This window comes from Sorex fumeus, unplaced genomic scaffold, assembly GCF_029834395.1.
Source record: "Sorex fumeus unplaced genomic scaffold, SorFum_2.1 ptg000018l, whole genome shotgun sequence".
Lineage (NCBI taxonomy): Eukaryota > Metazoa > Chordata > Mammalia > Eulipotyphla > Soricidae > Sorex > Sorex fumeus.
In genome coordinates, this window is record NW_026606075.1 from 32643509 (window position 1) to 32665751 (window position 22243).

Here is a 22243-nt window from a genome sequence, read left to right on the forward strand (position 1 = left end):
TTTTCAGAATCTGACCTGAAATATGCCAGTGAAAAGCTTTCTTCACACCTACTACTCACTAGTTTTCTTCTAGTTTTATAAAAGCACAGTCTCTGCAGGGAAACAATATATGACGCCCTAACCCAGCTACTTCAAATTACATGGGCTAGTGGGGACCATTTAAGTTTGTTAAGCAACACCCTTGATATATGCAAAGATGTGGGAAATAATAGAAGCACTCTGATATAATGCATGATAAAGAAATATACACACACAAAAGCAAACCTAACCTGTAAAGTCAGTCTTTACAGTAAAGTCTGCAATTATAAAAACCATGTTAGTGGAAGAAATACAGTGTAAGTGATGGCACCAGTAGTATCTCAAGTCATTATGAACTATGAGGCTAAGAACTGGGTTCTTGGAAACAGTGGAGAATAGAAATACTGAGCATCTCCCATAGGCCTGAGTGTTGAAAGCAGATATCTAAAGAGCTAAACTCATCCCACTGAGAGGCTGAGCGATAGCACAGTGCTTAGGACATATGTCCAGTATGCAACTGACCCAGATTCAATCATCAACATCATATGGGCATCCCAGCATCTGTGGGTGTGTCCTTGAATGCCCACAGCATGGCTGGGGTGACCCAAGAAGCCCTCAGCACCTCAAGAACTGAGCAGTACCTCATCCTCAGGTCCCTACATTGAACCAGTGACCTGCTTTGACTGGGAATCAATGTTGGGACTTCCAGGCCCCCTGATTATTGGGAGGCCTAAAAAAAGGGGGGAAAGAAGAAGAAAAAAATAAATTTTCTCCATTCAGCAATCCCTGAACTTTCCTCTTCTTTGAAACATTAATCATGACCAGAATAAGGAACACTGAAATCCTGTTTTTGTTTTTGTTTTCATTTTTGCAGACTTACGAATTTTCATGATTACATTTCAGTCATACAATGATCGAGTACCCATCCCTACACCAGTGCCCGTTCTCCACCACCAATGTTCCCAGTATTCCTCTCACCACCCCCACCCCTTCCCACCCCCAGCCTTTGTGGCAGGCACATGCCATCTTAGAAATCTTGCTTCAAAAATCTTGAAGATCTCAAAGGGAGTTTAGGAACTCCCTTTGAGATCTTTTCTTTGAGAGCTTTGCTAAGCTGGAGCGATAGCACAGAGGGTAGGGCGTTCGCCTTACATGCGGCCAACATGGCCGAGTCGAGTTCGATTCCTCCGCCCCTCTCGGAGAGCCCGGCAAGCTACCGAGAGTATTCGATATGCCAGACACAGTAACAACAAAGTCTCCAATGGAGACGTTCCTGGGCCCGCTCGAGCAAATCGACGATCAACGGGAGGGCCTTTACCTTTACCTTTACCTAAGAAATAGCCAGTCAAGGTGAAGATGGCGTCTTGAATGGCTCTTCGCCAGTCTGCTCCTGCCTCCCCATCAGGCTGGGAGGGGAAAGGAGGGGCGTATGCTGCGACTGCCAAGCAGGCCTAGACCACGGGGTAGAGGGATGGATCGTCCCCCTCTCTTCTCAAGACGGGAATGACACCGCAGCAATGTCGCAAGGGACTCTACTCCTTTCAAGGGACAGCTTTGTTCCCTCTTGCTCCAGTTCCTGGCTCTAGTGGGAGCTCAGTATTCAGCTATTTTTGGCAAGGATGGGTGGTATGCAAAAAGGACTTCCCCTTTTCATTTTTGCCACACAGAGACAACTGAAGCAGGGCAGTCCACAGCTTCATTTCTTGCTCTGAGCTCAGCCTTCGGAGCACCTCTGGCGGCCACATGGCTGAAGTCATCAGGGCTTGATTCCATTCTCAGCTCCTGCCCTTAGAGAAGCTGGCCCAGCTGAGACTGCATCTGGCCTGCCATGGCTACACATGTCCACTCTTTCCTCTTCGCAGTTCTGCTCTCTGCCAGCTACCAAGTCATCACCTCTCTGGACCAGATGTGCATTGAGGTAAGTCCACACTCTTTGTCTTTGTCCATCTTAAATGTATAGGAAATTCTGAGATTTAGCACATGGTCCCAGCTGAGCTGGGCTAGTTAAAAAATCACTGTACTTAGTAGAGTAAAGGTGAGTGTGTGTGTGTGTGTGTGTGTGTGTGTGTGTGTGTGTGAGAGAGAGAGAGAGAGAGAGAGAGATAGAGAGACAGAGAGACAGAGAGAGACAGAGAGAGACAGAGAGAGACAGAGAGAGAGACAGAGAGAGAGAGACAGAGAGATCAGGGGGCAGAAAATAATCTCAGATTTTTTAATTGGAAGAGATGTTTTCCTCCTCTGGAAATACACATACCACACACACACACACACACAAACACACACGCACACAAACATGTATGCCTCTGATTTGGACATAAAACACTACCAGGGGCTCAGTGCAAGAAGCAGCCCTCCAAGCCACTTCCTGCCATGGAGGAGCTATTTGTCCAACATCCCCACCTAGGCCTCTGCTCCAGACAATCCTTCCATTTCCTGCCTCTCGGGTGGGGATTAACACAAATGAGTGTGTCAGGTTTTTGAGGACAGAAAGAGCCCTCTGAATGGGTCTGACTTTCCCTTTGAGTTGGAGACTCCATCTCTCTAACTCACGGGAGTAACGACTGAGAAGAACGCCAAAATAGCACCTTCTGTTTGGGACCAGAATGTATTGATCAACCTATGGGAAGGTCCTGGGCGGTATTGGGGGTGGGGAGTGGGGGCAGGGAAGGAGGCAGGGGGAGAAAGATAAAAGGTCTTGATTCTTGCCATCTTCTAATATGCCTCACCCTTCCTTCCAGTCACTCTGGGACAAAAGTGTCCAGCCCCAGAGGCCACACTGGATAAGTACCCTGAGTGGGAAGGAGTAGGTGGGTGGACTGCTTCCTGGGCTGGGGCTGAAAGTAGAGACAGTGGAAGTCAGAGATGTAAATTAGCCACACTTGGGCACCATAGAAGTTTGGAGGGGGTGCCTATTGAATTCTGCTACTTTGGACATACTTAGGTATGATATAACACTATAACAATCCACTTAATTCTTCTTGTTGAGTGCTGGCCATGCATTATCACAATGATTCTCAAAACTGGCCTGCAAAAAAGGGATTATCTTTCTCAATCCACTGTTGGGAGGTAAAGGGAGATGCATAACACAGTTTGTGGTGGGAATTTGAAGACAGATAATCTAATGCAGAAAAAAAATGCAAAAATTAAATGTAGATAATTGAAAGGCCCTTGGCCTGGAGGAATGAGATTGCCAATGAAGTTTAAGGGCTATGTCCTCTGGGAAGTGTTTTTGTTTGATATTCAGTGAGTAATTGTCACTCTGGGGTTCAGCTCTAGCAACGCTCTCTGGATAGAGAAGTAATTAACACGAAAGGGTTAGAATTCTGTACCTCACACTCCTGTTGCATGGGAGTACCGGCATGCACCAGTTGCTGATGAAACCTCAGAAAAGGTGGGAATCTACATTTGGGTACAAGTCAAAGGGTTCTGAATTAGAAAGTGATTTCAAACCTTGTGAGGAGAGAAAATACAGCAGGATTGCATGGAGTGAGAGATACAGCATAAAGTAGCAAAATAAGATCCTGATGGAAAAAATGCAAATGAATACCTGGAGGGAAAAGGAGTTCCGAACACAGATGTAGCCTTGTGAGTCATGATCCCTGTAAAAGGCTCAGCTCTGCCACAGAGCTTGAAACAAAGTGGTTGGCACAGATCCCAGTGTGGAGGGGGTCCTGAGCACATGCCCCCTGACATGGGTAGGAGTGGCAATGGGACTATGGACCTGCACACTGCATAAATTCCCATTATGAGGGTCCTGTCTATGAGAAAACCAGCAGCAGAGAAAAGTGAAAAGTGATATTTTGGAAACTGAGCCGAAGGAGGTCTGGAGAATGAAAGCTGGGTTTCGAGGAAGTGGACAAGCAGGGCCAGAGAAAGCACAAGGGCTGCAGAAATTACCAAGGGTTGCTCCTTGTGAAAGTGACCATGTAACTATGTGACCATGTGACCTCACAGCAAGTCCATCCATGAAGGTAAAACGGCAATGACCACATGTCCAGATCCGGCCTATTCTGCATCCTATACTCTCCTCCACTGCAGAGTCATGCTACTGTGCCTTGTTTCGTGTTTTGGCTTTCAGAACTCCCTCTCCAAAATGTTGAGATTGCATCCTGACAGCAAGAAATATACATCTTCACTGATGGAATATTTCTACCAAAACGTATCTAGATGGGATCAAATTATGCAGTAACATTTACTAATATTGAATGAATGACATTCTGCCAAATACAGGCCTATCTTGTTTTTCAAAAAACAAACTGAAAATCCTTCCATTGTAAATCAATGTCAAGAGAGAAAATGAAGGACAGAGGAATTGTCAGATTAATGAACTCCAAAGAAATATGACGAATGTAGTTAATACAGCGGGTAGCACACTTACCTAGCACTTGGATAACCCAGGATCAAGCCATTGTATCACAGAGGGTTCTAGAACTCAAAGGAGTGATCCTTGAGTGCTGAGCCAGGAATAAACCCTGAAAACATCTATGTTTGGACCTCAAACAAACAAACAAATGGAAAAGAGAGATGACATGAAATGCACTGTATGAACCTTTTGGGTGAAATTATTTTATTGCAATACAAAAAAATTACTGTGAAAGACAATATGGGACCAAGAGAAAACTTGGCTATAGAATCTGATAGCATGAATATTGTATAAAGTAATAATAATATGTACTATATAATATAATATTGTATATATTAGTAGTATTGTAGCACTGTAGCACAGTCCTCCCGTTGTTCATCGATTTGCTCAAGTGGGCATCAGTAACATCTCCATTGTGAGACTTGTTGTTATTGTTTTTGGCATATCGAGTACACCACAGGTAGCTTGCCAGGCTCTGCCATGCGGGCAAGATACTCTTGGTAGCTTGCCCGGCTCTCCAAGAGGGACGGAGGAATCGAACCTGGGTCGGCCACATGCAAAGCAAACATCCTACCTGCTGTGCTATTGGGAATGGTACCATGGTAGCATAAAAGAATACCTTGGTTCCTAAGAAACAAAGAGGCAAAAGATCATGATGTCTACAGCTTATTCTAAATAGAAAATAAAAAAGAATGACATAAAGCGTGTGCAGCGTTTGTGGTTTTAAAAGCGTAATTGTGGGCAGGTAGCTCAGCAGTAGAGCATGGGCCTTGCACGTACAAAAGCCCTGGGTGACATCCTTGGCACTACAATAGACCAATAGAAAGCAATAAACTTGGTTGTAGAGCATGTTGTATGTTTATGCCCCCATTCATAAGCATCATTTTGATTTTACAGGAGCATGATTATGAAGTTCAAAGAAAGGGGTTGGATATGGGGAACCTAGGACATCATCAGAAATGTACTTGTTCTTAAATTCTACTCTGAGCTGCAATTCATGTCATTTGCCTCTTTCTCCCAGGAACTGAGGGTCGAGAATTCAGTTTCGTTTCAGAAGAGATCAGTTAAGGCTATGACACAGGCACTCCTGCTACGTTTCTCAGAAACCATGTGCCTGGCAGGGCTACGTACTGGTTCTCAGTTCTTCACTGGGTGGAATAACTCAGCTGTTTCATTTCCTTGCCTTTCTATTTGCAAGAAGACCCCTCAGGCCACCAGCTCAGTCAAGCTCTTCCTTGATTCTCAGCTTTCTGAGCATCACATTAGTGCGGTAAAGTGCTTAGTAAAACGCTCAAAAGGATCATGTAGATGTCTGGGGATGATGTAGGTGTATAGTCACAGGAGGAGAAAATTATCAGCATTAAGCCTTTAGCAGTCAGGCTCGAATGCAGCAGCATAATAAATGGAAGAAAGTTCCCTCTCTCCAGGGGTATGTGATAACAGCTATGCCAACAGAGACCAAATAAGAAAAATCCCTTCTCAAAGTTATTCCAGACCACAGCATCTACTAGGTAGCAGCAGCTCCACATGCTTCTTCTCTCTGGGTCTGCCATGTTCACAGGCATCAAAGAAGGGTCCAGAAGCAGGTGGGTTCCTTCGCCAGTCAGCTAAATCTAAATTTCAAACATGAGGTATAGGTTGATTTCAAGGGCATTATGTGGATTTATGGCAGTGCCTGGAACATGTTGAATCTATAAACTAAAGAATTTTAAGGTAGTGTAAAGCTGATATGTACAGCAAAAAGCAATGATAGGAGTTGTATGCTATAGGCTAGAGTGATAACTTAGAATTTAAGGTTCATGCCTTGCATTTGGCCAACACCAGTTCAATTCCTGGCACCATATGATTCCTCCAATACCACAAGGTCTGAGCAACACTGTATCTCAGACCCTCACATTGAACCACTTTTCCCACCGACCAAGAATCACCAGTAGCAGTCCAAGATGTCTGGAGCACCCCTTGAGAGGCTCCCATAAAACAGTGTTTCCCAGAGTGCTTCAGATAGGGGCAGGCATCAACCTTCTACCTGCCCCCTAAACACCCCTGTGGCCACCAACTTCCAGAACCCAGTGAGAAGTGCAGGCAGGCGTGTTCAGTGACAGCAAACTCCAGGCCTCAAGGAGTAGAGGATGGATGGTCCCTCTCATTCCCCATTCCCATGGCACCCTGGAGGTCATGCCCACAAACTGCCTCAGGCTGCTACCTAAGCTCCTTAATGGCCATGATCCAGAGACATACAAAAGAATCTCCGAACTGAGCTGCTCACTGCAGAGATTTCTTCAGATCCTAATTATCTAAAATCTTAGAATGCCAGAAGCATGTAGCTACTCTCGTGCCCGCACAACATCTTATGCTATTCATAACAAGTAATACAAGAGAGAGTATGGGCGAGACTGTCTGCCATTGAGACAGGGGGAGGGGTGATATGGGGAGGAGACTGGGGACATTGGTGGTGGAAGATGTGCACTGGTGGAGAGTTGGGTGTTCAATCATTGTATGACTGAAACTCAGAGAGGGAAGCTTTGTAACTATTATCTCATGGTGATTCAACAAAAAAATATATAATAAAATAAAATTAACATTCTGAATTTAAAAAAATGTAACGTGGAGCTCATGCTCAATTCATCAGTTAGCTTAATCAATGGCTAAATAAATAGCAGTACTCCTAAATTAAAATAAATAAATATTTTTTTAACAAAGCATTGAAGAGGAACAACAACAATGAAAAAACAGTGTTGCACTATTAGAAAAAATTCAGGCATTTCCTGTGGATGAGTATTTTTGTAACCACATTGTGGTTGCAAAGAAAAAAATAAGTGCACCTCTATACACGTTGGAGTGAATAAAGTGAAAAGGAGGCAAAAGAGGGACATATCTAAAATGTCAGGCTTCAGAGGGAAGGAAGGTGCCTACAATCTTCTGTTTCTCCCTAAGTGGGTCAGCTGGTGACTCTGCATGAGCTGGGGTCTGGAAAAGAGTCAACTCTTGTCCAAATCAGACTCAATGGCATTGCTTGTGGGACCATTGTGTGTGTGTGTGTGTGTGTGTTATGTGTATGTGAGGGGGGGGGGAGGGAAAAAAGCAGGGCTGGAATATTGGCTGGTGTCAAAGATAACTATGAGAGATGACTTTAAGTGCACGTTCCCTGTAGTATTGTCCCTGTTAGGGACCCCCATGCAAAACAGATGGCCTTAGCTCCATCCAAAGCAGAACATTTAGCCCCTCCATCCCTGCCTCACTACCCCTTATCCAAAGGCATTGTCTAGATTCCACTGCAATTTACAGGCTGCTACTTCCTTCCCATTTTTATTTAATTATCTCAGATGTGTGGCTTGAGTTAGGCTTGCAACATGCACGGGTGGCAGACATGTGGGTACTTGATTCTTTGGAGTGAAGAAGTCCTCTGAACTTCCTGTGCAGGGCTTGCACACGTGTTTGGGTCAGTCACCAACAGTCACTGGCCCAGTAGTTTATAACTGAGTCATGTTTCAAAATAGAAAGGTCTTGTGATCTAAGATTTGTGCCATATTACTGGTCTTTTTTAAAAAATGTATTTAGGACTTAACATATAGAATATCAGTTTTCTCCAAAAAAGGTTCAAAAAAGGTCACACATTCTTGGACCTTTTTTGCATGTCTACATGTATAGAATGTATGTATAGTATTCGTGCATACTAAAGCATGTATAGCATGTATAGTAGTCATGTAAAATATTATAGTATGTATGTTTACTATGTATATGTATTGTGGCATTGCTTGTGAGACTATTGTGTGTGTGGTCATAATGTTGCTACATTAAATATCATGCCCAGAACTAATTCTTTCCCTAGGTCTGGTTTTGTAAATGCTGGTGATAAACCAAGTCTTATTTATGAAATATATCATGTGGGGGAGATGCATTTGACACTGGGTATCTTTGATCAACCTTGAAAAATCACAGTACAGCAAACACAATGCCTTTTAAAGATAACTGCTGCCAATTTAATGGTCGCCAGTTGCCACTAACTGAATTGTACAATAAAATTTAAACAGAATAGAAACAATTTTCCTATCACTATCAAAATCTACAATTTCTTATTATCACCTAATATTCTGCTCTCAGAATCCCCTGAGAATCTATAAATGTTTTTTCTAAATGTCTTCTCATAATCTGAATACAAACAGGAGTTACTCTACTATTTATTGGTTGTTTATCTTTACTATCTGTTGGTCTCTTTTAACAAGAGAAGTCTCCTTCCTTGTCTCTTTCTCTCCAAGTCTGCCAACACTGTTAACAAGTTAATATGCTAATAAAATAGAGTCAGTAATGGGATTTTGTAAAAAAAAAAAAAATCTTTTTGTTTTTGTTTTGTGGGCTACGTTTGTAGTTCTCTGGGCTTACTCATAGTTCTACACTCAGGGATAACTCCTGATGGGTTCAGGTGACCATAGTGGTGCTGGGGGTTGAACCTGTGTGGACCATGTGCATTGCAAGCACCTACTGTACTATCTCTCCAGGCCCAAAGTCAGTATTTCTGGTGATTTTCCCCATTTTGAACTTGGCAGTTGCCACCTTGTGCTGACACTTGAGTTATTTTACCAACATCATGTACAGCCTGAAAGCTAGGTCTAAAGTCTTGAAAATATTCAAGTTAAATTTAGGCTACAGATCAACACTTCATAAGCGGTACTATGGAGCTGGCATTTTATCACATTAGAAAGTACAAGGGCAGAGCGATAGCACAGCCGGTAGGGCGTTTGCCTTGCACATGGCCGACCCGGGTTCAATTTTTCCATCCCTTTTGGAGAGCCTGGCAAGCTATCGAGAGTATCCCCCACCCACATGGCAGAGCCTGGCAAGCTCCTCGTGGCGTATTCAATATGCCAAAAACACTAACAAGTCTCATGGTGGAGACTTGTGGGCGACATTACTGGCGCCCACTCAAGCAAATCGATGAACAATGGGAGGACAGTGCTACAGTGCTAGAAATGGTAAAGGTCTTATTGTCTTAAGTATATTATGTCTTGTTGAGGCCAGAGTTAATTTGTGTCTGTTTTCAACTTGAAATAAAACATTTTAAAGTATCCAAAAATGCGGGGGGGGGGGGGGGGGGGCAGTAACATCTCTATTTTCCCAGCCCTGAGATTTTAGCAGCCTCTCCTTACTCGTATTTCCCAACACTTGGAGGCTCTTTCAGGGTCAGGGGAATGAGACCTGTTATAGTTACTGGTTTTGGCATATCGAATACGCCACAGGGAGCTTGCCAGGCTCTGCCCATGTGGGCAGAAAACTCTCAGTAGCTTGCCAGGCTCTCTGAGAGGCATATATATATATACACACACATATATATGTATATGTATATTTCTCTCTATGATTTGTTCCCTACTGTCTGAACCCCATCAAGCATGGTGTGCTAATTATGGAAAATGGGTAGGAAGTGTCTTATGATGCGTCCAGAGCCCAAGGTCACAAGGTTCTGCATTACCTGGGTTCCGTGGGATCTCATTCACACATGAGACTCAGCCCAAGCATCCGGAAAGCATCTTGGAGCGTGGTGGCAGTTGAGTAGTGGAGGTTGGCTGCCAGGGCTGGGTCTCCTCGTGCGGGGAGGGCTCTCGCCTGCCCCCCCCACCTCCAAGGCACCCTGAGTGAAAACAGCCTGGTACAGAGTCATTATGATCCAAAATCAAGGTAATAAAACAAAGTAAACTGATAAAAAAAATTTGTTTTTAGCTCTGCTCCTCTATCTGACTCCTTCTCATCCTTTAAAGATAACCTATCTGGGTTAGATACATGGGGGGGAAAGCAGGGAGAGGACTCTAGGCCCTATTTTACACTATATACACAAAACTCAATTCAAAGTGGATCACAGATTAAATCTATAAAATACATTCAAGAAAACAATAGTCAAAACTCTCCATATTATTAACTTACAATGTATCTACAAGGATTCAATATCATTAGCAAACAAAGCAGAAATAAAAATAAGCAAGTAGAATTATACTAAATTAAAAAGTTTCCTTACATTGAAAGAAATCACTGCTTAAATAAAATATTCACACTCCCACCATCTAAGAAAGTATTAGCGGTTGGAAAGATAGTACAACAGGTAGTGTGCTTGCCTTGCATGTGGCTTTGCACGTGGTTTAATCCTTGGTACCCCTGTGCTGGAGTATTTTTCCATGACTTGTTTTTGCAAATTTAAGGGAAAAAAGCATACCTTTCTTATAGTAAAGGAATTATACTATATACTACATAACATTCGGGCTGGAGCAATAGTACAGTGGGTAGGGCATTTGTCTTGCACGCAGCCAATATGGCCAACCGGAGTTTGATTCCTCTCGCCCACACAGCAAAGTCTGGCAAGCTACCTGTGGCGTATTCAATATGCCAAACACAGTAACAAGTCTCACAATGTTACTGGGTCTGCTCGAGCAAATCGATGAACAATGAGAGGACAGTGACAGTGACAGTGACTACATAACATTTATATTCTACACTGTGTTCTTCTCACCTTACAATATATTTGAGTATTATTTCATGGCAATGTACATAAAATATTCTTGGAAAGGATCTTACTCATCCTGTGTCCAGCTACAGAAGTTTCATTTCATGAATGTACTATATATTTATATATATATATCAATAGTCATATATTGATAGATAAGCTGGTATTGCCACTGTTTTATATCATAAAAATATTAAATGACATCAGCAGCCTGTTTGTGTCCTCAGGCTTCCTGATACCCCAAATTGTTGCTGTGCTTATGACCAGACCCAACAACTTGGGATCAAGTTTACCAAGAAATGAAATGGCCAAAAGTTAGGTATGTAGGAGCCATACCCACAAACTACCTCCAGCTTAGCTATACAACCTCATTTACTGACCTTATTTCAGAGACCCACAGATAAATCTGGAAAGAGATCCAAAACCACAGTTAGTCTCAGACCCGCACATGGCTGAAGAGACTGGGGTAAATCAGAGGGGGGCAGGTTGGCCTGGTGTCCTGCCTAAGCAGAGCCCCAGCAGCCACTTGCTTCCACAATCCAAAATCACTGCCATATCCCCAGCCTGACTCCAATGTCTCAGGATGGCCCTCACCAAGATATAATCTGCTGAAAATTATGATAAGTGGGGTTTTTGACTGAATTCTCCAGGCTTTCTCAGAGTTGGGGTGGATAACCTCCCCCCACTTCCCAATACACATGGAAGCACTGGCAGTCACCCCCATGAACCAACTCCAGCACCACCCTGTAAGCTTTAATGCCGGCCTTGCTTTAGAGACCCCTAAATAAATCTCAAAAGAGATCAAAAGCTGCAGAACAGCTCGGACCCGTGCATGGCTGAACTGACCCGGGTAAATTGGAGAGGGGCAGGTTGACCTGTGCCCACCCAAGCAGAGTCCCTTGCAGCCACTTGCTTCCACAATCCAAAATCACTGCCACACCCCCAGCCTGACTCCACCATCTAGGCATGGACCTCGCCAAGATATAATCTGCTAAAAATTTTGTAATGTGGATCTTAGCACACCAACAGTCCTGACCCAGAGACACAGCAGAAAGTCCCAGAAGACACCATAATGCCGGAGATCTCTCTGGGCCACATACCAAGCCGATTTCACTGGGGCACCCCAGATGGAGCAGGTGTACTCTCCCCACCTACATCAGATGGAATCTCGGTGATCAAGAGCTTCCACAAGCAAGGAGCAGGTATGCAGTTTCCAGGACTGAATTTCCAGGCTACATGACGACAGAGGACTGTCACTCCCCAGGTTCCCACCCACCCAGCAGGCTGGCTCCTATGCCCACAATTTGTCTTTGGGCTCCATCTTAGTGCACCAACACCCCTGGCCCAGAGACTCCCAATTGAATCCCAAAATGTATTAGTGCCATACAGAGATGTCTCTGGAACCCAATCATTTACAATCTAGAAGTTTACATTTCCAATCACAGCTGTGTGAGTTCTCATGACACTCAAAATGAGCAATGGAAAATAAATTATCTAGCGTCTGCCCCTGGCAGGTAGGCTTGAATGGTGGTGGGAAATTTTGAGCAAAATATAATGCCCCAAATTAGAGGGAGAGTACTAGGGAAATTGTCTGCCACAGAGGCAGAATGAGGACTGGGATGTGAGTGGTGGGAAATGTGCAGTGGTGGAGGGATGGGTATTTCATCATTGTATGGCTGAATCTCAAACATGAAAGCTCTGTGAACTCTATCTAAGGGTGATACAATGGAAAAAAAAGTAATGTGGAGTTCATGCCCAATTCAATCAGCTTAATCAATGCTGAACAAACAGCAGTACTCCTACATTATTAAATATATATATATTAAATGAATAAATTTATGTGTGAGTTCTTTTGAATTCTTGCAACTATATATTTTGCAAAGATTCTTAGAAATGTGGTTGCTGTTCAAAGAAATAAACACATGAAATTTTGCTTGGTAGTTAAGCAAATTGTTATGTCTGATATTAACTTACATTATTTCTCTCATCAGAAACAAGTCAACAAATCATACAACTGTGAAAATTTAGGTCTCAGAGAAATTCCTGACACTTTACCAAACACAACAGAAATATTAGAATTTGGCTTTAATTTCCTACCTGCAATTGAAAATACAACTTTCAGCAGACTCATAAATCTTGTCTTTTTGGATTTAACCAGGTATGTATCTGTATTCCTTGTGAAAGTTTCCTGTCTTAAGTAAACATACATCTTGCTTTGACATTGTCTTGTAACCACTGGTCACACAGAAACCATCTGCTTATCCTACATGCTTCCGCTGTCCTGTGAAGTATTGTTTATGTAGATAAAATGTGATTTAAATAAAGGTCAATAAGCAGAAAAGAAAAAAGTGTTGTTACACCAATCAATGGAAAGAGATCATTAGATCTCAAATTAGATTATGTTTATATAGCTATTTAAGAATATGTAAATGGGCTGAAGAGAGAGTACAGCAGGTAGGGCATTTGCCTTGCAGGTAGCAGACCTGGGTTTGATCCCCAACATCCCATATGGTCTTCCAAGCACCACCAGTAGTAACTGCTGAACATCACCAGGTGCAACCGAAAATGCCAAAAATAAAGGAACACTAATAACAAAACTGATAGCAAATCTTTGATGAAAACAGATACCAAGCTGGAGAGATAGTACAAAGGATAAGATGCTTTCCTTGCACATGACTAACGATCTCTGGCACCACATATAATCCCCCAAGCACCACCAAGAGGTTCCTCGATAACAGAGTCAGTTGTAAGCCCTGAGCACTGCCCACTGTGACTCAAAACCAAACAAAAATTAGATAGGTTATTCAACTATAGGTAGCACAGTTACCCTATAAGTTATAACCAGGGAACAGAAAAAGTGAAATAAAATAAAATAAAGTAAAAGAAGGGAACAAAAGAGAGCTGGTGTATATGTGTAAGAAGAAAGGACTTAGCATAGGATGCATGAGTTCCTCAGCTGGTTTGTCTACATAGAATCTTCCCCAAATATCCCCAGTCTAATCCTCCATATAAACAATACTTTGGTTTTCTGCTGTTATTACCTTTTTTTCTAATTCAAGAAGCTTCACTGATTTGTTATTTTATAAATATCTCATATTTAAAATATTTCCTTTCATCATGTTTTTAATTATTGCTATTTCCTTTAAAATTATCAAACATATACAGAGATAGAACAGTGGGTCGGATACTTGTCTTGTACACTATAGACCCAGGTTTAGTTCCTGGAATCCGATATGTCCCCCAGCCTGTCAGCAGTATCTCTGAGCACAGAACCAGGAATAAGCCCTCAGTACGAATGGGTGTGCCCCTCACCCTCCCAAAAATCAAACCTATGTTTGGTATAGGTAAAGGTAAAAGGTAAAGGCCCTTCCGTTGTTCGTTGATTTGCTCGAGCGGGCCCAGTAACGTCTCCACTGGAGACTTTGTTGTTACTGTGTTTGGCATATCGAATACGTCACGGGAGCTTGCCAGGCTCTGCCGTGCAGGCGAGATACTCTCAGTAGCTTGCCGGGCTCTCTGAGAGGGACGGAGGAATTGAACTCGGGTCGCCATGTCAGCTGCGTGCAAGGCAAACGCCCTACCGCTGTGCTATCGCTTCAGCCCTATGTTTGGTATAAGCATTCATTATGTAAAATATAAATACGAATCAGCTTTATCTTATATTCTTTGTATCTGCTGTTTCCTGAATTTGATTCAAAACTTAAATAGAATTTTTTTACTAACTTTAGCTTAGCTAAATATTTCCTTATGCATTCATGAATTTTTTGTTTTGCTTTGTTTTGGGACCACACTCAGGGGTGCTCAGGGACTATTCTTGGTTCTATGCACAGGAGTGACTCTTGGAAGTGTTGGGGAAACCATATGTGGTGGCAGAAAATTTGAACCAGGTTCAGCAGGATGCAAGTGTCTTAGCACTTATACTATCTCTCTAGGCTTTGCAAATTCTTTTCTTTTCTTTTCTTTTTATTTATTTTTGGTGTGTGTATGGGGAGCAGGGACTTCTTTTTAGGCCATACTTAGGGGACTTTTCCTTTTGTATTGTCTCTCTGGCTCTTCTGTTAATGAATTCTTATTTTGAGCTCAGTTATCTTAGGGAACTTTCTGTAGATCTTTACCTAAAATGTTTTTTTATAATAAATATTGCTGAAAAATTATTAATGTTGTCATGTGTGACAACAACCTTATGGTTTCTAAAATAAACTTTATATTTTATAGTTACTTATTAAAATATGAATGTGATATCCAGAATAGATTTAAAATAACATGGGAGAGAAAAGTAATAATAGATAAAACAAGTATTTATGGCAAAATATTGAGAAATTTTATTATGTGTTATAAATATGTAACTATTCATGGTACTCTTCTTTTTATGTATATGTACATTTAAAAACGTTCCTCATAAAGCTTTAATTCCACACAGCATTGCATAAAAGGTTTCTAGTTACTTCTCTGGTGGTTTTCTGTAGTCACTATCACCCTGGAACCATCTGAAACTTTCTTGTTCCCTTTTCTTTTGGGAGACCCACAGAGGTAGATCAAATTGAGGTCAAAGACCTCCTGAGGAAGTTTCTGGTTAGGGACTTTCAGAGATTCTTTTCTTGCTACTGCTCATTCCACTAGCTCAGCCGTCACAAATTTCAATGAGAGAATTTTCTAAGGTTACCCACAGAAAGGGCCTCTTTAGAGGGTTTGGGGAGTTTTATTGGGGGTAGAGTGGGGAGACGAGGGCACACACAGTGGTGTTTAGGAATATTTCAGGTTTTTTTTTTTAGAATTTAATTTTGATTTTTATTGATAACAATAATATAGTTTAGTACAAAACTGTGAATATAAAGAACCAAAAGATTAGCTAAACTATTACTCAGAATAAATCAATTCTAATATTTTGATATATCCCTTGAGTCTTTTATTTACTATGGAATTTTAATTAAATGCTTTTTTAGAACCTCTCAGTATTCATATTATGAAAAATTTTCCATGTTATTATTATTTGAAAACATAATATTTAAATATACTACATACTATTTCCATATTATGTACATATTTCAGGGTTTTGATGGAGGTTCTTTCCTGCCATGATATAGATTTGTCTCCTGCCACTAGTTGAAGATACTAGCAGATTAAAAAAAATTTGAAATTTGTTTGCCTCTATAGATTAAGTTTCCTTTACACAATACATTTCTTTCTTTGGTGGAGAGGAGTGGGATACACCTGATGGTATTCAAGAATTACTCCTGGCTCTGCACTCAGGAATTATTCCTGGCGGTGCTCAAGGTATTATATTGAATGTCAGGGCTTGAACCCTGATCAGCTGTGTGCAAGGCAAGTGCCAGACCTACTGTGCTATATTGCTCCAGCTCCCTACACAATATATTTCTAAGAAATTTTCTTATTGACTTTCAGGAAAGCTCTCTATGTGTGAGTGTGTGTTTGTGTGTGTCTCTGTGTGTGGGTGTGTGTATGAGAGAGAGAGAGAGAGAGAGAGAGAGAGACAGAGACAGAGACAGAGAAGGGGGAGAGAGAAGAAAAGAGAGAGAATAGAGACAGAGAGATCTGGTATTTTCAGTTGCCACACTTGAGTGAGTTCTCCTGAATCTCTGGTGTATTTACTGCTATGGAGCAATGCTGTGTGTATCATTAATACAGAATCATTCTATAAAGCAATCACTATTCCTAGACAGGTGAACAGAAGTCAGGACTCACCTGTGACTTTCCCAGGATGTCCAAATTATCTGTCACATGTTATAAATTAAGCATTATATGTGACATAGTTGGTATGACATTAAGTAGTAGGTTGATTTTGCTTAGATTCCAAACACAAATGTCTGAGAGCTCAATCTAAACAGCAAGATATTTTTAAAAAATTTCAAATCCAAGTGTTCAGAACTGAAGCTAGTCATTAATTAAATGAATGGCGGGGGGTGGGGTAGATAGACAATTTTTAATTTTCTCTATAATGAACAGTAATGCATGTTGTTTCCATTATGCACCAAACATGGCTTTGTTCATTTCAGTCATTACTTCAGTTTTCCTTCCTAGTCACTAATTAAATACTACTTCCTTTTCAAGGTGCCAGATTAACTGGGTACATGAAGATACCTTTCAAAACCATCTTCAACTGAACACTATTGTGTTGACTGGAAATCCCTTGATATTCATGGCTGATACGTCACTCAATGGGCCCCAGTCCCTGAGGCATCTTTTCTTAATCCAAACAGGAATATCTGATCTTGAGTTCATACCAGTGCACAATCTGCAAAACTTGGAAAGTCTGCATCTTGGAAGCAACCATATTGCCTCCATTAAGCTCCCCGCAAACTTCCCAACACAACACCTGAAAGTCCTAGAGTTTGAGAATAACGCTATACACTACCTTTCTCGTGAGGACCTTGGGGCTCTGGTACAGGTCAGCAACCTCAGCCTAGATTTAAGTGGCAATGAAATCAGTGGCATTGAACCTGGGGCTTTACACTCAAACACCTTCCAAAGTTTGAAATTTGGAGGGGCACTCAATGTGTCTGTTATATTAAATGGCCTGCTGAACTCTACCATTCAGTCTCTCTGGCTGGGGACGTTTGAGGACATTGATGATCCGGAAATTACTCCAGCCATGCTGGAGGGACTCTGTGGAATGTCTGTGCACAGCCTCAACCTGCAGAAACACTCTTTCTCTGAAGTGTCACCTATCACGTTCCGCTGCTTCCAGGGAGTCCAGGAATTGGATCTCACACATACTCACTTGCGCCAGCTCCCCACTGGGATTGAGGGTATGGCCTCACTCAAAAAATTAGTTCTCAACGTCAATCATTTTACCCAATTGTGTCAAATCAGTGCTTCCAATTTCCCCTCCCTCACAGACCTCTCTGTCAAAGGCAACTTCGAGAAACTTGACCTCGGGGTTGGCTGTTTGAAAAAACTGGAACATCTTGAAAAACTCGATTTAAGCCACAGTTTAGTTGAGACCTCTGAGTGCTGCATTCTGCAATTCAAAACCTTACCCAACTTGCAGTCCCTAAACCTGAGTTACAACCAGGCCTTTGGGCTTCAACATCAGGCATTTGAAGAATGTCCAAAGCTCCAAAGCCTGGATTTGGCCTTCACACAACTGCATACTGAGGCTTCTGAGAGTCCTTTTCAAAACCTCCATTACTTGCAGGTTCTGAATCTCTCTCACTGTCTCCTGGATACCAACAATCAGAACCTTCTTGCAGGCATCCCTAATCTCCACTACATCAACTTAGAGGGGAATCAATTTCCAGATGGGAACATCCCCCAAACCAACCTACTTCAGACCTTGGGCTCCTTGAAGACTCTGGTTTTAGCTTTTTGTGATCTGTTCTCCATAGACCAACAAGCATTCCACCACCTTGAAAAACTGGTCTATGTAGACTTAAGCCACAACAGCCTGACAGGCAGCAGCATCAATGCCTTTGGTCACCTGAAGGGGCTCTACCTCAATCTGGAGTCCAACAACATGGATGTTCTCCCGACGCAGGTCCTCCCCATCCTGTCCCAGCAGAGCACCATTAACCTAAGTCACAATCCCCTGGACTGCACATGCGCCAATATTCATTTCATCAAGTGGTACAAAGAAAACCTGAAAAAAATTGAGGGATTAGATGAGACCACGTGTGCAAACCCCCCTGCTCGAAGGGGCCTGAAGCTCTCTGAGGTTGAACTGGACTGTGGGATGACAAAAGTGGCCATCTTATTTCTCATCGTGCTTTTTCTCTTGGTCATTGTTGTACTCAACTTTTCCGTTAAATATTTTCTCAGGTGGAAATACCAGCACATTTAGTGCTGAAAGTTCCCTCACAGGAGATTTTGGCAATGGCCAATAAAAGTGCTCACATGAGGTGTTCTAGAAAATTCATCTGTTCATGACCAGACTGAGCTGGATGGGGATTTCCTGTGCTTTTATGACACCCCAGACCCAGGAAGAACCAGCATCTGCTTGGGTGACACAGAGCCACTTGGTCCCATGGCAGATGGGTGGAAAGTGAGAGAGGATTATGTCAGAGAAAGGCCAGGAGAGTCAACCCCTCACCCTCCTTCCCTAAACAGAGATCCTCAACTCCCAGACTGCTCTCCACATTTCTGTTATCTCTGGCACTGGGCCTGGGGCTGAGCGCTCATAATGTTATCACTTGGGACATTTACTGGGGTAACCCTAATGCATCCTTTAAAGAAAAGAGAAGGGACTGGAGTGATAGCACAGCAGGTAGGATGTTTGCCTTGCATGCAGCCTGACCTGGGTTCGATTCCCAGCATTTGGTCCCCCTAGCACAGCCAGGAGTAATGAACCTGGAGTAACCCCCCTATGTACCTGTGTATCGCTGGGTATTACCCAAAAAGCAAAAAAAAAAAAAAGAAGAAAACAATGAATTTTCAAGAAGAGACAGAGATAAAAATCTTGCCATCAAATTGACTTCATTTTCATTAATCTCAGTCATCCTTCGATGTCTGAGGCCTCTTCCAAGCTGCCAGTGTAGGAATAGTTACCATGAATTGGAGCAATAAGACGCAGGGAGGGTGCTTGTCTTGCATGTGGCTGACCTGAATTCCATGCCCAGAACCCCATATGGTCCCGAGTCCCTTCAGGAGTGATCTCTGAATGCAGATCCAGGAGTAATTTTGAGCATCGCCATCGTACAGCCCCCATCACCCCCCCAAAAAAATCCAACAACAAAAGAGTAGTTACCAAAAAAAAAAAAAAAGACCTTTCTGCAACCCTTAAGAGATGATCCTGTGAGACTTAAGATTTCTCTTCTGCCCTTCCCCCTCAGAATGTAAGTGGCCCCCACTGCCTCTTCCACACTTTGCTCTTCCACACTCACCTTTACTTGAACTGTGCTCCATTGGTATATCTCACTTAGTATTCTGGTCCTTGGAATCTTCTTTCCCAGAGGAGCATTGAGTTAAGTGATGATGTGGCTTCCATCCAGGCTAGTTCTCAAATGGCCTGCACACTCAGGACAGAAACAGTGGCAGCATTGGAGGAATGTATCACATACTCACAGGATCTGGCCAGAAACCATGCCACTGGTTTCAGGAGAGGAGTTTCTGCTGATGCTAGGGCAATAGCAGACATAGTGCAGGTGACACGCGGGGGTCAGGTTACTGAATTCAGATGGAGAGAGGGACCGGGAAGCTATTGGATGTGAGGACTTAGCTGTCTCAAGGACCCATTCACACCCAGCATGTCCCGGTTTGACATCTGCATTGCCAGACAAGAGTGTCAGAGCTCCTGAATGCAGAGGCTGCCCTTGAACACCCTGACAAAGCTCTAGCACTCATTGTGGGCTAGCGAGGGCAAACATCTGATTAACCATTGAAGAAAGATGAACTTTAACATCCAATCAGGATTTAATAGTCCTTCCCTGAGGGCATAATGGTGAGCTATAAAAAAGAATGGAGACTTGGGGACAATGAGGACAACTACCATTTACTCTCTGCCCCCCTCCCCCACTTCTCCCCACCAAAAGCAGGAAGTAGAGGAGAACCCATGGGGAACAGGATACAAGAAGCATCGCTGCAAATGCTCTTTAGCCTTTGGGGAATTTTGTTTGTTTGCTTGCTTATTCTGTAGGATATTGAATGGAAGGACAATTTACCTGAGATGGCCTTAGTTAAGGACACAGGATGGGGACTAGGGTACATTGAGGCTTGGGCCAAAATGTGAAGTTTGGACCACAAAACTCAGTTAAGACAAAACATTTTAATGCAAAATTTCCATGATTAATAGTCAGAATTTTAATAAAAGTTAAGACCTACATTCAAGTTGAAAGCCAAAGGAACCCTCTATAATACCTGTCCTGCTTTTAAGATTTCAACAGGGCTAGACACACAATATAGGAAGTAAGGCACTTGCCTTGCTCATGACTGATCCCATCCCTAGATTCCATCCCTGAAACCATATATGGTCCCGAGTCCTACCAAAATCCCAGAGTGCAGAGCCAGGAGTAAACCCTGAGCACTGCACAGTGTGGCCCAAAGCCAATAACAAAAGGTTCTGATATCCTTATTTAACATAGGTATTTTGCATTTGTTTGGACAGTTTTTTAAACAATGAGCCCAAATATTATTCCTCTTCACTGCTGATTTTGAGTGTGTATTCCTTTTACAGTAGTACCCCAAAACATGGGTCTTTCTGATGCCCTCTGTTCCCACCCTGGGCACTTGAGATTTGGGAAGAGCTTTCCAGCTAACTCTCAGCCCATAGTTGACAGAGCCTATTGGCCTGAGATGGGCTGGAGTCGTAGCACAACGGGTAAGGTGTTTGCCTTGCACGTGGCTGACCCTGGTTCAATGCCTCCATCCCTCTCGGCAAGCTACCGAGAATATCCTGCCCGCACAGCAGAGCCTGGCAAGCTCCCCATGGAGTATTCAATATGCCAAAAGCAGTAACAACAAGTCTCACAATGGGGATGTTACTGGTGCCCGCTCTAGCAAATTGATGAACAACGGGAGGACAGTGCTATAGTGCTATGGTGCATTGGCCCGAGATAAGTTATCTCTGTTGTACGCAAGAGTGTCCCTCTCCTTCCTTGTCTTTTTGAAGCAAAGAGAAGCACTTAAGATTCTTCTACAAGCTTCTTTCCCACAACCTCCCATCCTACCTCACCCCTGCCTGCTAGGCTTATAAGTATCCTTTCTTCCCAGTCAGGGACATGACTGGGAGAAGCAGGCACAGAACGCTTGTGCATCCTCCCTGGCTGGTCACAGAGGACCAGCAGAGACTATTCTGCTAAGAAAATGGAGACTCGCACCCCTCCCATCCACCTGCCAGCATTTGCAGAGACAGGTAGAGGCTGTGGGGGAGAAACACTTCCCTAGGTTTCCTAGGTTTCACGGGCCAATCTCGGGCCAGTCCAAGGGGCCTGGCTGCTTGCATACTATGTGGGGCAGGGCTCTCTGCGAGCAGTTGCCCTTGGTGGTGAGAAAACCCGTCCTCCCCTGAGTAGGGAACCTGCCACCAGCCCTGGGCACCACGCAGCATTCACCTCTGCAAATCTCTGCAGGCAGGTGTAAGAGGCATCAGTGTTCTGTTGACTTTGTTCACGCCCTAATTGTGCCCCCACACCCCACACCCACCTGTTTTTTCACTCAGTTTCCACCTCTGCTGCCTCCTGAACCATCACAGATTTATCACCAGAAGTCCTGCCCCCACTTCCCAGCTAATGGGACTTTGCTGGCCTGGAATTGGCTCTGGATCTTCAGCAACATGATTTTCTGGCAAATTCTTCCTATTTTTAAACCATAAAATTATCATTAGGAATTCTTCATCAGAACTATATGGATTCGGGGCTTGAGCAATAGCACAGTGGGCATGGCGTTTGCCTTGCACGCGGCTGATCCGGGTTCGACTCCCAGCA

At 43.0% G+C, this 22243-nt stretch overlaps 1 protein-coding gene and 1 pseudogene across 1 annotated transcript; both read left to right on the forward strand.

Moving 5' to 3' along the window:
• The first annotated feature begins 1890 nt into the window (after positions 1-1890).
• CD180 (CD180 molecule) lies at positions 1891-18681 on the forward strand. Its single transcript, XM_056112624.1, has 3 exons — positions 1891-1936; positions 12860-13026; positions 16938-18681. The coding sequence occupies exons 1-3, from the start codon at positions 1925-1927 to the stop codon at positions 18664-18666; spliced, it is 1908 nt and encodes a 635-aa protein (XP_055968599.1). The 5' UTR covers positions 1891-1924; the 3' UTR covers positions 18667-18681.
• Positions 8139-8239, forward strand: LOC130021859 (uncharacterized; annotated as a pseudogene).
• Positions 18682-22243: the final 3562 nt, after the last annotated feature.

What these genes read in the sequence shown, in the direction of transcription:
- CD180 (XM_056112624.1), top strand. An exon ending in GTCTTTTTGGATTTAACCAG is followed by an intron (nt 13,027 to 16,937) that starts GTATGTATCTGT and finishes TTCCTTTTCAAG; the next exon opens with GTGCCAGATTAACTGGGTAC.